General features: G+C 41.0%; 1 protein-coding gene across 2 annotated transcripts in view; it reads left to right on the forward strand.

Moving 5' to 3' along the window:
• LOC111871394 overlaps positions 1 to 11,241 on the forward strand; it is a 326,134-nt gene extending 314,893 nt beyond the window's left edge. The window contains exons 7-9 of one of the 2 annotated variants that reach the window (XR_002844013.2): positions 254 to 656; positions 8,850 to 8,983; positions 9,715 to 9,801. Coding sequence is in view for 1 of the 2 variants with exons in the window: in XM_023864483.2 (XP_023720251.1) it covers positions 254 to 656; positions 9,715 to 9,992 (681 nt within the window). In the remaining variant the exon portion in view is untranslated. Of the gene's footprint in view, positions 1 to 253; positions 657 to 8,849; positions 8,984 to 9,714 lie in introns of both variants that reach the window. The other variant, XM_023864483.2, reaches the window with a different exon arrangement.
• The last annotated feature ends 2,765 nt before the right edge of the window (positions 11,242 to 14,006 follow it).

Below are 14,006 nucleotides of genomic sequence, written 5' to 3' on the forward strand. Positions count from 1 at the left end.
ATACTAGACATCGTTAATTTGACTTTTGGAAAGGTCCCGTGATGGGTTGTTAAGGGCACGGAAGTCGGACCTGAGCGTTTCGTGAAAAGCAGTTACATAATTTTTGTCCAAATGAATAAATTTCAGATCTTGAGAAGGATTCTGTCCTGTGAAGGTAATTATGCTTAATTTCACCGATGTCCAAATTTTGTTTGTCAATTACGAACCGTAACAAACGACGAGTTTGTAAAGGTCAGTGTTTGTCCATCTTCAGGTGGAGCTGGTTTCCAGGACATCGAACCACCAAGCTGAACGCAGTGAGCCCCTCGTCATCGACACACATCGCGCCCCAGAAGTTACTTTCGAGTCAAGTTTCCTGTCTGCCCCCTCAGACGTTGTACCATCCTCTGGAGAGCCTTCTCGCGCTGTCAATCCTGGGGTCTCTGCGGTTAGCAGCCCTTTGTTGTCAGTTCTGGTGAACCGAGGTGTCGTCGGCGAAGTTACCGTAGAGAGAAGCCAACAGATGGAACTGCTGGCTGGAACTGGAACTGCAGTGCTGCTCTTCCTCGTTGTTATCGGCGCCCTCGCCTGGAGATGCAGGAGATATTCTTTGACCTCGGGTTCATCGACCATTAGGAGTAAGAAGTTGGTGGAAGATGTGCCAATATGCAGGACAGGTGAGTCTGAGTTTCTTCTTTCAATTTTTTTTTTGGTGTAACTCATCGTGACTTTTATAACCTGAGCATTGCCTACCATGCATGTGTTATAACAAATAGCATAGAAAAAACTCTGGGGCCTGTAGTCCGCAAGCAAACTATACCGACCGAGCGACTGCCGCTTGTCGGCGAAGTTAGTGCCAAGTTTTGCAGATAGAGGATATCACGTTGTCAGCGTAACGGATCCCCACTGTCGTTAATCTTTGTTTTCTAGACAGGAGCCACTATATCCTTGAAATAGCTCCCCAATTATCCTCACGAGACTGAGTGAACCCCGTTCCAGAACCACTACTTCTCAGAAAATCTAGTAGCGTCGGGATTCGAACCCGGACCTCTGGATATATAGCCATGACCCCTTGACCACAGAGGCGGTCTTAACCAATAGCATACACGGTATTTAATTCGGAGAGGCGATGGTTTGAAAATGCGTGAACAAAAGTTATGTCCAGTACATAGGTTAACAATTAGTTACGTTTTTGTGGGTGTCACATTTAGACTAAACACCATTAAGCATGGTCAGTTGTTGGGTGGGCATATTTTAAATCCGGTCATTGCTGTGTCTATGACAAAGGTTTGGTTAACGGGAACTGCGGTTCATTTCAACAACTGGCGTATCAATTTGTTTCATTCATCGACTCAGTTCCCGATCATGATGATGGAGAGATGTATCTATCGCTGGGTTTCATTATTATGTACGTACCAACAAGGCGCATCCCCCGAGAATATTTCATTGTATGGAAATCCTAACATTGGTCATTTTATCAAAAATCTGTTTCTTGTGAGAGAATACTATCGGGCGACACTTCAGTACTTTCAGAGGAGTGAGGACTATGACAGTCGTCTAGAATTTTTTACATGACTTAAATTGAACGCGCACTTTGCCCTGCATTCTGTTGCTTGCGAACATTTGCAGCATCCGCAAGTAGAATATATCGAGATGCTGTTCTTTCAAGTAATGAATGGGCATACACACCAACGGATAGTCACTTCACGCAAGACTCACACCCAACGTGAATGTGAATTTACTCAAGCGGTTAGTCGCTGGCTTCCCATCGCGGCGGCCCGGGTTCGATCCCGAGTCTGGTCAAGTGGAATTTGTGGTGTACAAAGTGGCGCTGGGGCAGGTTTTCTCCGAGTACTTCGGTTTCCCCTGCCAATCTTCATTCCATCAATTGCTCCACAATCACCCTCACCTTTCATCTGGGGCTGGTACAATAGGCCAGAAGTGGCCGCAGTACAAGGGACTCAGTCCCACCCCACTAGCAATAAAAAAATACTCTTAAATTTATTATAGTCTTATTTCTGGACTTGTGGATGACAATAAATACAGCCTCATAGCTGACACACTATCCAGCAAGAAGTTTATGTGAAAAATGCATAGCACAATATGCTACTATGGCAGTGAAAGACCTTCAAGCCCCTGATAACAGATGAGAGAAGAAGTTTGTTTATCTCTACTCGAGAGGCCAATTGAAATGTTGCTTGATCTACTAAGGCTTCCGTTCTTCAGCCTGACTCTTTATTGGCAGACCTACAACAGCATCTCTTGATAGTCGTTCGGAATTCGGTAGAATTTCTTCCAGAATAGATGTAAGAAATATTAAACCATAAAAAATCCCCGTGATTTATGTTGAGGAGCTTTTCATCAGTAAATCCATCTTTATTTAAACGTATGAGTATATGGGTAATCGAAATACGATTAGCATTTAGTACTGAAGCAGGAAAGTAACATCCGAGAAGTTGCCGTAAACTGAATATGTGGCTCTCCTGAGGCGAGAAGACTGGTGCATACCGAATTTTCACGGGGTACCTTCTCGGCAAATGTCCATGCGGAGGACCTTGATGGAAATTAGAGGCTCACACTAAGATGATCTTACCGAGGTGAGTTGTCAAGATTGAAGGTGAGCAGAAATGCCTCAAGATAGTGGCCAGTGACGCGCTTTTATATCAGTGGTGCTGAACCCACGGGTTCTGCTACAACATAGTTGGTCATTTCGTTATTCAGTTAGACTGGCGTGACGTTCCTATAGTACTTAAATGAAAGCAAAATGCGGAGGTCACCACGGCATGGCGTCCCCTCAGGTTGCGTATGGAGGAGACGGCCTCCAGGTATGGAGGGTAGCTGAGAATATATTGAATAAAGAGTTGCGGACAAACTCCAGCTAGGGAACTGGGTTTGCGACTAGCAGTTCCTCGCCGTAAAACAATAAGCTTGTTACGAAAGAACACAAGAAGCCTTTGGGATGGACGGATTCCTTCGATAAACGAACTAAGAGAGAGATGAAGTGACAGGAGGCTGGAGAAAACTGTGTAATGAGGAGATTCATAACTTGCACTCTTGTCCAAGTATAATTAGGCTGATCAAGTCTAGGAGGATGAAATGTGCAGGGTATGTAGCACGAATGGGGGAGAAGAAGAATNACGGTCTCTTCGCCTGCGGATTTCTTATATTTTTCCTTCTACCATGAAGATGGAGGCGATACGTTCCTCCGAAACGTCGGTTAACACCACATATACACGGTGCCAAATCCCAGAAGACTGCTTTCTTCATAGTCACCGCCGTGAAAACCTCAAATCTTACAATAATAAAATGGATCTTAGAAAGAGGATGGGATGATATGGATTGGATTGATCTGGCTCAGGATAGGGACCAGTGGAGGGCTCTTGTGAACGCGGTATTGAGCCTTCGTGTTCCATAAAATGCTGGGAATGTCTTGAGTAGCTGTACAATTAGCAGCTTCTCAAGATGGGCTCAGCTCCATGAGTGAGTGAGTGAAAATACGGAGGTCTGTTATTCTCTTTGTAAGACTGCTGAGCGGGTTGTAGATAAATTTGACATTGAGACATCTGCAGATAGGGCAGCCGCAGCCACACGTGCAAATCCACTGGCACCTCAGGGCACCACATTTTGCAGTTATCTTTTACTGATTTTTGTTAAGTGAAAATAGTTTTTACTAGCTTATATTGTTCATACTATGGCCATTAATTGGCAATAACCGAAAGTTGTCGTGCAACAATGTAAAGAAAACCTTTTTAAGAGCTGTTACAAAATTGACGGTATTGGTGAAAGTATCAGGAAATTTCGTGTTATTGATTACGAAGAGGTTTTGAGAAAGCTGATCCGTGTTTGAAAGAGGGGTAGGTAGAATTATTTTCGCCCGAGGCGGCACTTCAGCTTGCACCTCTTTGTCGGCTCTAAATATTGATAGAAGAATTGAACTTCTGTTCGTATAAGTCCAATGTATTCTTGGTACAAAAGAATTAAGTTCAGTATAAATTTTCTCGGCTAAGTCGTAAGACAAAATAAAATGTCACATGACGTAAAACATAAACTCGCATTGAGCTCCGCGGCGTATTCTTCAAACTTTTTCCGACAAGATGAATGTTTAGAAAAGCGTGTCGAACTTTTTCTTTTTCTCTCTCCTTAATGTGATTACCCCTTGCAGCAAGAGCCATATGCAACAAACGTACAGCGAGGCCATTGCCAAGAGAATACACAATCATGTAAGACATATTTTTAAAATTACTTACTTACTTTTTTTTGCTAGTGGGGTGGGACTAAGTCCCTTGCACTGCGGCCACTTCTGGCCTATTGTACCAGCCCCAGATGATAGGTGAGGGTGATTGTGGAGCAATTGGTGGAATGAAGATTGGCAAGGGAAACCGAAGTACTCGGAGAAAACTTGCCCCAGCGCCACTTTGTCTATCACAAATTCCATCTGACCAGACCCAGGAACGAACCCGGGCCGCCGCGGTGGGAAGTCAGCGACTAACCGCTTGAGTTATGGCGCGGCCTTACTTACTTGGTTACTCATTCAGGTGAGCCCTTCTTGAGGATTGCCAATTTTGCAGCTACTCAAGAATTTCCCAGCATATTATGGAACCCGAAAGTTCATTACCGTGTTTGCAAGAGCCCTCCACTGGTCCCTATCCTGAGCCATATCAATCCAATCCATACCATCTCATCCTATCTATTTAAGATCCATTTTAATATTGTCCACCCCCCTACGCCTTGTTCTTCCCAGTGGTTCTTTCCTTCTGGCTTTCCCGCCAATATCCTATATGCATCCCTGTTCTCTCCATTTGTGCTACATGTCCTGCCCAGTGTGTAATTTTAACAATTTTTACTGTAAATACATACTGAATGATACGTGGGTAGTATTTCTCACGAATTCGTCTATAGTTCTAATTTATAATTAAATTTTTGAACGAATTGTGGAACAGAATTTTCTTAGCGGCTGAAATTTCCGAATAAAATTCGTTTTATTAAGCAGACAAATCATGAATCGGGACACTCAGCAGTGAAGTGGTAGGTGAGGGGCTGGATAAATGTGTTGGAATTCCGGAAGGGGCTGTCGATTCTAAAATCCAGTACGGCTTCGATAGAGTTGTCTTTCCCCAAGGGTAAAGCGGCTGGAGTGTGAATTCCTTTCCATATAGCCCCAAGGTTATGGATGCGTGGAACTTTACCTCCATACTTAAGTACAGGGACGAGCTTCCCTTGTGTCAGAACAAAAGTCTGTAGCTGTATTTCATTTTATACCCTATAAAAGAACGATGTAGGCCACTAGTCCTTCCCAGAACTTCTTGTTCTTAAGATATATTTTATTATATTCCAAAGAACCTGTATAAGTCCGGGGCCCTGTGTGAAGGTTCGTAACAAGCTATTTTGTTACGGTGAGAAGTTGTTAGCCCCACGCACATCCTTCAAGCTCTCCATTCAGTATATTCACAGTTACACTCACGTGGAGGCCGTCTCCTCCATCCGCAATCTGAGCATGCGCCATGCCGTGATTTCAAGGGACCTTCATATTGAAAGAGATGAGAAGACTAGCCGTAGGTTGGATGATAATATTAAATGGATCTTGGATAAATTATATGGGGTGGTAGGGGTTGGATTAATCTGGCTCAGGATAGGGACGAGTGACGAGCTTTTGTGAACACGGCGATGAACATTCTGGTTCTATGAAATGTTGGGAAATTCTTGAGCAGCTGAGTGGCTCTTGGCTTCTCTAGAATGACTCGGCCTTATAGAGTTAAAAAGTTAAATTGTGATTAACTAATTAAGCACTGCGCCATGAAGGCGTATAGGGGGGGTGGATGTATAAATCCATATTTTCTTGACCTCAGCACTAACTAGAGGTGAGTGGTCAGCTTCACGCCCCTGCCGCTTACCCCCGGGTTTAGAGTCCCAAGTGCCCATTGAATAGAAGGCTGGGTGGGCCCCAGAGCCGGTCTGGACAACGTGATGAAGAGAAAATTCTAGATCATACTGGGACCCGTAGGTCGTCCAGCCCATAGCCAGTCGCTATACCGAGTATGCTATGGACCTATGGAGTTCCAGCTTTATATTTTAGTCCCATCTTCGTTTAGATCTTCGAAGAATTTGTATCCGTCATCTCTCCTATGATTGCAATAATTTATGATATGGTTGAATCCGATGGTTAAAGGATACCTGCAGAAGTGTGGAAGAAAGATATTTCCTAGCTTATAAAATCGACATTTTGTAAAGTGCCATCAGAAAGCAATGTCTTCTAACAGTAAGGCAAATGGACCCAATATCTCCCACTGAAGTTTTAAGCTTACCACGTAGGTGTAAAGGGAGGGATGTGATAAATAGGAATGAGCGCTGTAAGCCGTGGTACTGCTATCCATCAAGGTAAGGCGTAAGAGGCGGTGAGGCCCGTAGGATTGTGAGACGTCGAGGTTGCTACATTTTCTAGACAGTCAGCTCACAGATGGCTGTGAGGTTGTCAGGCTTACGCGCCAGCCGCTCTTTAACTCCGAGAAGATTCCTGGTACTCATTTCTGTCAAGGCCGTAATGCGGCTTGAAGGACCTCATCGGGAATCAAACCTGCTATCTTGCTGCCAGTAACACAGTGCTCAACAAACTACACTTTCCATCTAAAATATTCTAATATCAAAATTCTAATGCATGAAGTCAACATTTTTTATTCATAAAAATAAATTCAGTTTTTGTGTTGAGGGTCACTGGGTTTTTGGACTTTGTCCATCTCCTTGTATTCTAAAAACAAAGAAAAAAAATAACGTTTCGGAAACTGGATCTGTTTCCTCCCTCATGTGGGGGGAGGCACATGCTCCGTTAGAAAGATCTTGCCTTAATCAATCGACAAATAGGCACAGCCTCAAAAAAATTCGAAGTTAACTCAGCATGCCTATGAAGAGGGTCCTGGGGTATGATAGGATGAAGCTAGGATTTGGGGAATGTTAAGTAAGAGCAGGTACAGGAAATACAATGATACAACGAATTGGCCTCTGTGGTATGTTCAACCTGTACGATCAGCCAACAAAATTTTGACATTTCTCCCATTTGGATCCCTCTTATTAACAATGAGTTTAGCAACTCGCAGGAAAGTTCAGTATGACCTGACAGATTTGTCATAATTGTCTGCATGATTTTAGTCCTGATGTTCCGTTTTTATTCTACAAATTGCGCGGGCGGTTGGCAAAAAAATGGTTTCACGACATGAAATTCTCCAGTTAATCCTATGCATTGGTTTTCATGGACTTGTTTTCTTTTGTTCCATCTCCTTTTCTATCAGGTTTATGCTCAATCACAAATTTTTGTTGTACATTTTTCCTGTTAGCTCCCACTGACAAAGCCTGGTCTCGAATATTTATATAGCTATAGTTATGTTGAAATAGATTATCCAGTGATTGGGGTTAGCTCTTCCTAACGGACCTAACATAGTAGGTGTCTCTCACCCCTAACCTGAGGACGGAAATATGTTCAGTTTCCGAAACGTTCTCTTCTTTTGTATTTTTTAGAATACCAGACATGAGTTTTATACTCCGTCATCATAACGCTTTAGAATTAATTTTTGTGGTTTATAAGGTAAAACAGTGTTCTAAATATTGTCCCTCTAATTTTCGTAGAAATAAACCGTGGTCCCGAAACCTGCCATATATTTTCAAGGTATAAACAAACCAAAATGGCCGTCGGGAATGTGTTGTCTACCTTTGCAATAACCACATCCGTCTTTTAACAAAACTCTTTGATTGTGGTCTCGGCTCATTAAGGGTTTAGAAACGTTAATCAGACCTCTGCTTGATCCTTACTCTCTTTACAGCTTGCCTCAGTTTATACATCACTGCACCTTTATCCCGCGGAATCTGAAGAAGAAGAATAACAGAGCTGAATGTGTGTCATATAGCGACTAGGAGGCGATATTGAGGATCAGATTTACCCGTTCAAGGACATATGAATAAATTATCTGAAACCTTAGTTTGATTGAATGCAGCGATCTTAGTGCTGCAGTATCATCAAGGCATGCTATAATCATCACTGTACATTTCCTTGCAATAATCGCAGGGAGTCCATCCAGCAGAACTCTCGCACAGAGCTGCTTCGCAAAACAATAATGATAATATGTTCATGAGATTATTACAGTCACCGCCAGAGAGCAGCACATCCTCAGTGGGGGATAGTTGCGTTCTCCACATTCATATTTTAGTTAAATATCACCATATTTATAAATGTAATGTAGTTGTGAGATATTCTTCCTTATTACTGGATTTTTTTTTTGTTAATTTTCTGGTTATTTATTGGCGGGAATGTAGACTTTAGAGATGTAATAGCTCTGTATGTTTAAAATGGCTCAAGCTGTATATGTCATGTGTTTACAGACTAGTTATTAGTTAGTTATTTGGAGAGGGTGGGTTTCCCCATGCACTTAGACCTGTATTGGTCCATTGTGCTTCCCTCTATGATTTCTACCAGTCTCTGTATCCTACCGGTATTGGTACTTACCATCAGTCCCTCCCAGCCAGCGAGACCGGCTCTACTAGCTGAGAGGTATCTATAATGCTTCCCCCATCTACCAGAGGTATTAGAGACTGCTGTTGGGCGGGAAACGTCCGCAATTTGGCTCAGTAACCTCCTTTGGAGATATGAGACTAAGTTGACAAGTATCTTGCACTTCATTTTTTCATCTGTTCTTCATGTGTGCGATAATATTCATGTCTTAGAGGTAAAAAATTATGCCTTGTTTATAACAAATTTAACTGTTTATTTTGTAAAATAAAGAGTTTATATAATGAACAATCAGTTATTTTCTCAAGTTTAAACTAAATGATTTGCTTTTAAAAGCTGTTCAAACTAATTCATTTTTTCTCTCTCTTTTTATCCCTAGACAAGGCATGAATACAATTTAGGACCACTTCTGGTTACAAATATGGCCTCAATTCTACCGCAAACCTGACTCTAGTATCCGCTCTACATTATTCACCATAGTCGGCAAAGCCATGAGGTTGTTAAGAATCAAACGTACGTGAATACTGCATTTTGTAATATTTATGCCCCTTTAAAATATTAGGGATGTTGATCGATAATAGCTATAGAATTTTGTGTGATGTCTATAATTTCTCCATTATGTATGGCGTTCCTTTACCAAATTGTAGAAAATTACTCTTGAAATACATTTCATGTTCTAGTATTTAATACAAGACAAGGATGGAGTTACTAACTGCAGAAGTTGAGAGGGATGGGTAAATATAAATTAGTAAGTTAATGAAGATAAACGACGTGCGCAGGAGCAACAAGTTTCACTGAAATCATCGCCAGAATGCTCTAGAATCTATAATTATTGCAATATTCCGTAACATTTCCATTTTGTTGAAAATTTAAAATTAATCAATGAATTTCTCTGGTTTGGAGCGAGCCAGATACCACGGACAGGGCCTGCTGATTGCTATGTACAACCTAATTCTGACTGGGCACCCATGTGGAAAATGTAAAATTTGAACAGGAATTCGTTTAAACTGACAAGGGAAAGAAAATTACATTTAGGTTAAAAGAAAAACTGATAATATCGATTGACATTCCTGATTAAAATTCACCAAGAGATAATAAATTCTTTGTTGATTTTTCCTCTCATTTATTTTCTCTCTTTTCCCTTATGCATTTCCGATCTGTGTATAGGTTTCTAAACTTCATTGCTGTGTACGGTCGTCAATCCAATTCTTGTCTGTATTTATCTTTTTTTTTCCCCATTATAGGTTTTCATCCCATTGTAACTATGATGGGTGGCGGAACCGGAAGTATAAATAGAGGCGTGTTGAGCGGCGGTTTAGGGAGGAGTTTCTTGTTCGGCGGAGCGAACTCTACATCCGCTGGGACAGGAACAGCTGTCAAAGGAACTCTCCCGTCTAAAGTGGGAGGGGGCGATGGCGTACATCACATATCAGCTTGGAGCCAATCAGAAGATGTTTTTACATCGACGTCATCATTCCTGAAGGCAGCGGAACGTGGAGCTCGAAACGAAGTTCAGGTGTGACGACACAGTGATCCCATAATCGTGCCAAACTTGGAATATTGTTGGACTAGTTCCTCATGCAAAACTGATCTATGGCTCCCTAAACTAATGAGAATGTGAAAGTCAGTAGTGTTAGGCGTCCATCCGAAGTGACCCTCACTGCCCAAAAACTACATTTGCTTGCTTCAGAGTTTGTCATAGCGTTGCTAAACTATTTAGTGTTCTAGTGTCAGTTGTACATTTAATGTGTGCTTCCCCTTGCCATAAAGGGAAAAGATACAGCAACGATAGCGCTCATAATATTTTGCCATCCATTTTGAAAACAAAATATTAACAAGAAACATAAAATTGATTATGATTATATGATGATAACCAAATGCTGAAATGAGAATGGATGTGACAGACTTCATTACTAAAATGACAACCAAAGAGTCTCCCGTTTTCGTGTGCAAAAGTCTGTGTAGGTTGTGTTTAATTATTTAAACTCGAAACAAAGGAAGGTGTCATTGTGTTAACAGTATGGTCGCAGATGTTTTCCGCCTGCCAGTGGTTATTAAAAATTATAATATCAAAGAATAAAATAACTCATAGTTAAGTCAGTGTTTGTGTTTAATACCTGTGAGCTGGAAGAGTATGCAGAAATGTGTAAAAATCATTGTGCTAAGAAGACTTTTTTTTTCAAATCTCGCGCTTCAAGAGTAAAACAAAATGATTCCAAGCATTAAAAGTCATCAGTAATGTAGTGTACATAAAGGCGCATCGCTTTATCAAGTCAAATATTTATTATTAATGTCAGATTTTACTGACACGTGTAACCCAGTCTTCATTGCCAATAATTATGTCAATGGATTGGGTATGTCAACCTTTGTGTATCGTTAATGTCATTTGAAAATTGAATTATGAACATTTGAAAACTTTGCTGTGTCTGTGTATATAAACCAGCAAGTCAAAGGAAATTTATGAAAGCCTATGTTTAAATGTAATTCAGAATTTTGCTGTTGTGTTCAAATTGTTTCTTGAAAAATAAAGAAAGTAACTTTATCTGTTCTATTATCGAAGGAAACACAAGTTTTCTTTAAAAATGTGGTGTTGTTTTACAGCAAGACTGGGCTAGCGGAGCTGATTATATTGTTGCATGGCGACCGACGTTACCATCTGCTCTGTGGCGCCCTGTCTTGCGGTAAGAACACTCCACGCGTTTACGCAGTGTCAACGCGTAAAAGGAAGATGGTCGTTCTTTCCAGAACGTGTTCAGGTTATCATAAATAACGTGTCTAAATAAATTGATATATATATATATTCACTTTTGCGTTAAACAGACGTTCAAATTTGTTTTGTAACTACATATGGCAGCATGTAAGGTGATAGTTGCTGTGGTGAATCTCATACATTACCGTTATTATAAAATACTTCCTCATTAAGATTACATTTACCGTGTTAATTGCCACATAATGTGGAGCGATACATAAAATGTCTCTAACCTCGCTCTGGGACAGTGTTGAGTAACCCGAAGCCGCCAGAGGGTCAGATGCAGCTCGCGAATGAATTCCGCAGAATGAATATAAAAGCAAAGAGCTTAAATATATTTCCACAAAATATCTTTATATACACGCTATTGAAATGAAAAGCATTTACGTTTGAAACCAGAAATTACTGTCATTTGCACTAAAGCTGATACGTTGTTGCTAGGTCTTTACAGCACATAATTCTTCCAAATAATATACAAAATTCAGTTCGTACCTCACAGACAACAGAGTATTTCTTCGTAACAAAGGCCAACCGGTTAATGCTGTTTAGGGAAAAAAGTCGCTGTTGACTGTGAGAACAATACGAAACACGTAATGTAATCTGTGGTCAGAATGAAGAGTTTTAGTATGTTAAAGCAGGTAGTGAATGTAGTGACCACTGGCTTTGAAAGGTTAATATTCCATTACGCAATAAGATCAGGTAGGCCGGCAAAACATATTGTTACACGTGTGAAAGAGTTCTTTGTGATTTGCTATGTGCGAATCTGCAGTCTTTGGGATAACTGTGAACACTGCATTAGAAAAATATCAGCTTAAGTAACTAGACAAGAATACCTATATATTATCTCTTAATGAATAAAATAAACGCAACTGAGGAAATGCTTGCAAGTGATTTGGCGTTTCCACGCAAGCAGCTGATTGTTACTAAACGTATTTTAATTAGTGGTTGTTGAAAAATGTAAAGTTATCACTGTAAGAAGTGGAGGCCCATATGGTTGTGAGACGTCGACGCTCCACATTTTCTAGACAGTCGGCTCACAGGTGGCGGTGAGGTTGTCAGCCTTGCGCGCAGGCCGCTCTTTACCTCCGGGAAGATTCCTGGTACGCATTTCTGTTAGAGGCGGAGTCGACCCTGTGGCCATAGTGCTGCTGGAAGGATTAGATCAGTTGAAAAATCATTGACCTCATCGGGAATTGAGCCCGCGACCTTCCGGCTAGTAACTTAGTGCCTCAACCAACTACGCTACCCCATGCCCCGCAATTAGTAATGTTACTGATGAATATTACCCACGTGCGTTAAGATTATTCACCGGGTTTTTTGTAATAAATTATCGCGTCCTATTATGGCTGCAACAAAGAAAAGAAAATCATAAGTTTCAGACTACGTGGGATATTTCCTTGTTTGCTTCATCTGTGATGGAAAAATGTGTTTTTAAAGAATGCAGCAACAAGGGACGCTACCAACCACTGCATGAATCAATCACAGATGAGTGTCATAGAGGTCCTTCTAATTGGGGACAAGGTAACTCATATTCAAAACATTGGGAATTTCTTGATTAGCTGAGCGACTCTACCGATGGAGCTGGTTAAGTTCCTGGGCCAGGATTTTGTTTTACTTGAAAGTGAAATTACGTATGCAGAACCGAACAGACATTTCGAGTTATAAATAAGACAATAACAAACGGCTCTACATTTAATATGTTTAGTTGCTCTGTTATTTGTACTCTGCAGAATTTTTTCAGAAAATCTTAAATTTTGAAGGTTTGTAGTGGTTAAATGGAGGAGTTTGAGGAATAAGGTCGTCGACTGAGGCTCCATCTGATTGAAGGTCAACAAGTGAACTACTGAGATCAATGGAGTTGGGCTTTTATTTTACAATTCAGCAACTTCTCATCTATCCTCTTCTGTGTTTGTAGGAACGAATTAAGAGAACACACGCGGTAGAATGTCTGGCAAATGGAAACTGCTTAGGACGGATAAGCTACGATTGGGGATATTTGAACCAAATATAGGTATAAATTTACTAATATTAAAGGAGCGCACTTTAGTTGCAGTACATAGCAATCTGGATATCCAGTGGCTGCGGGTTTAGTAATATCTTGCTGTCCATTCTGAACAACTTAGTCCTCAAGTGAGGGCATCGTACATAGAATATGTCCATTTTTTGTGAATTCTTACGTCAATACAGTTAATTTAAATTATCGTAGTACTACAGACCACGTCGTTACTCAATAACATTTCGACGTTTCGGAACTTCATCTGCTTCAGTCCGAGAACACCTATTGAAAAATGCCTTTCTTTATAACGTTTCTATCCATACCGCAGTCGGTATAGCGACTGGCTACTGGCTCGACGATTGAGGGGTCGGAGTTCAAGTCCTGGTGTGATCAAGAATTTACACTTCTCCATGTTGTCCAGACCGGTTCTGGGGTCCACCCAGCTTCCTATCCAATGTGTATCGAGGGCTCTTTCCCTGGGGCGTGAAGCTGACCAGTCATCTCCAACTAGTGCCAAGGTCAAGAAAATATGAATCTAGACATCCACCCCCTCATACACCTTCATGGCGTGGTGCTTAATTAGTTAAGCATAGGGACAATTTTACCTTTTACCTTATTCTTAAGGAATGATAGATTTAATGGTACCTGTCATGAAGTAAGAATGTCCAATTTCTGGCAACGTTTTAACAGACTGATGGATAGTCACTAAACCTGATAGCATAACAGATCTTGAAAATACATGCAACTTTCATTAACGTTGTAAAGCGACAATAATGAATGCAGTCTCGCAA

The sequence above is a fragment of the Cryptotermes secundus genome, unplaced genomic scaffold, assembly GCF_002891405.2.
Source record: "Cryptotermes secundus unplaced genomic scaffold, Csec_1.0 scaffold194, whole genome shotgun sequence".
Taxonomy (NCBI): Eukaryota; Metazoa; Arthropoda; class Insecta; order Blattodea; family Kalotermitidae; genus Cryptotermes; species Cryptotermes secundus.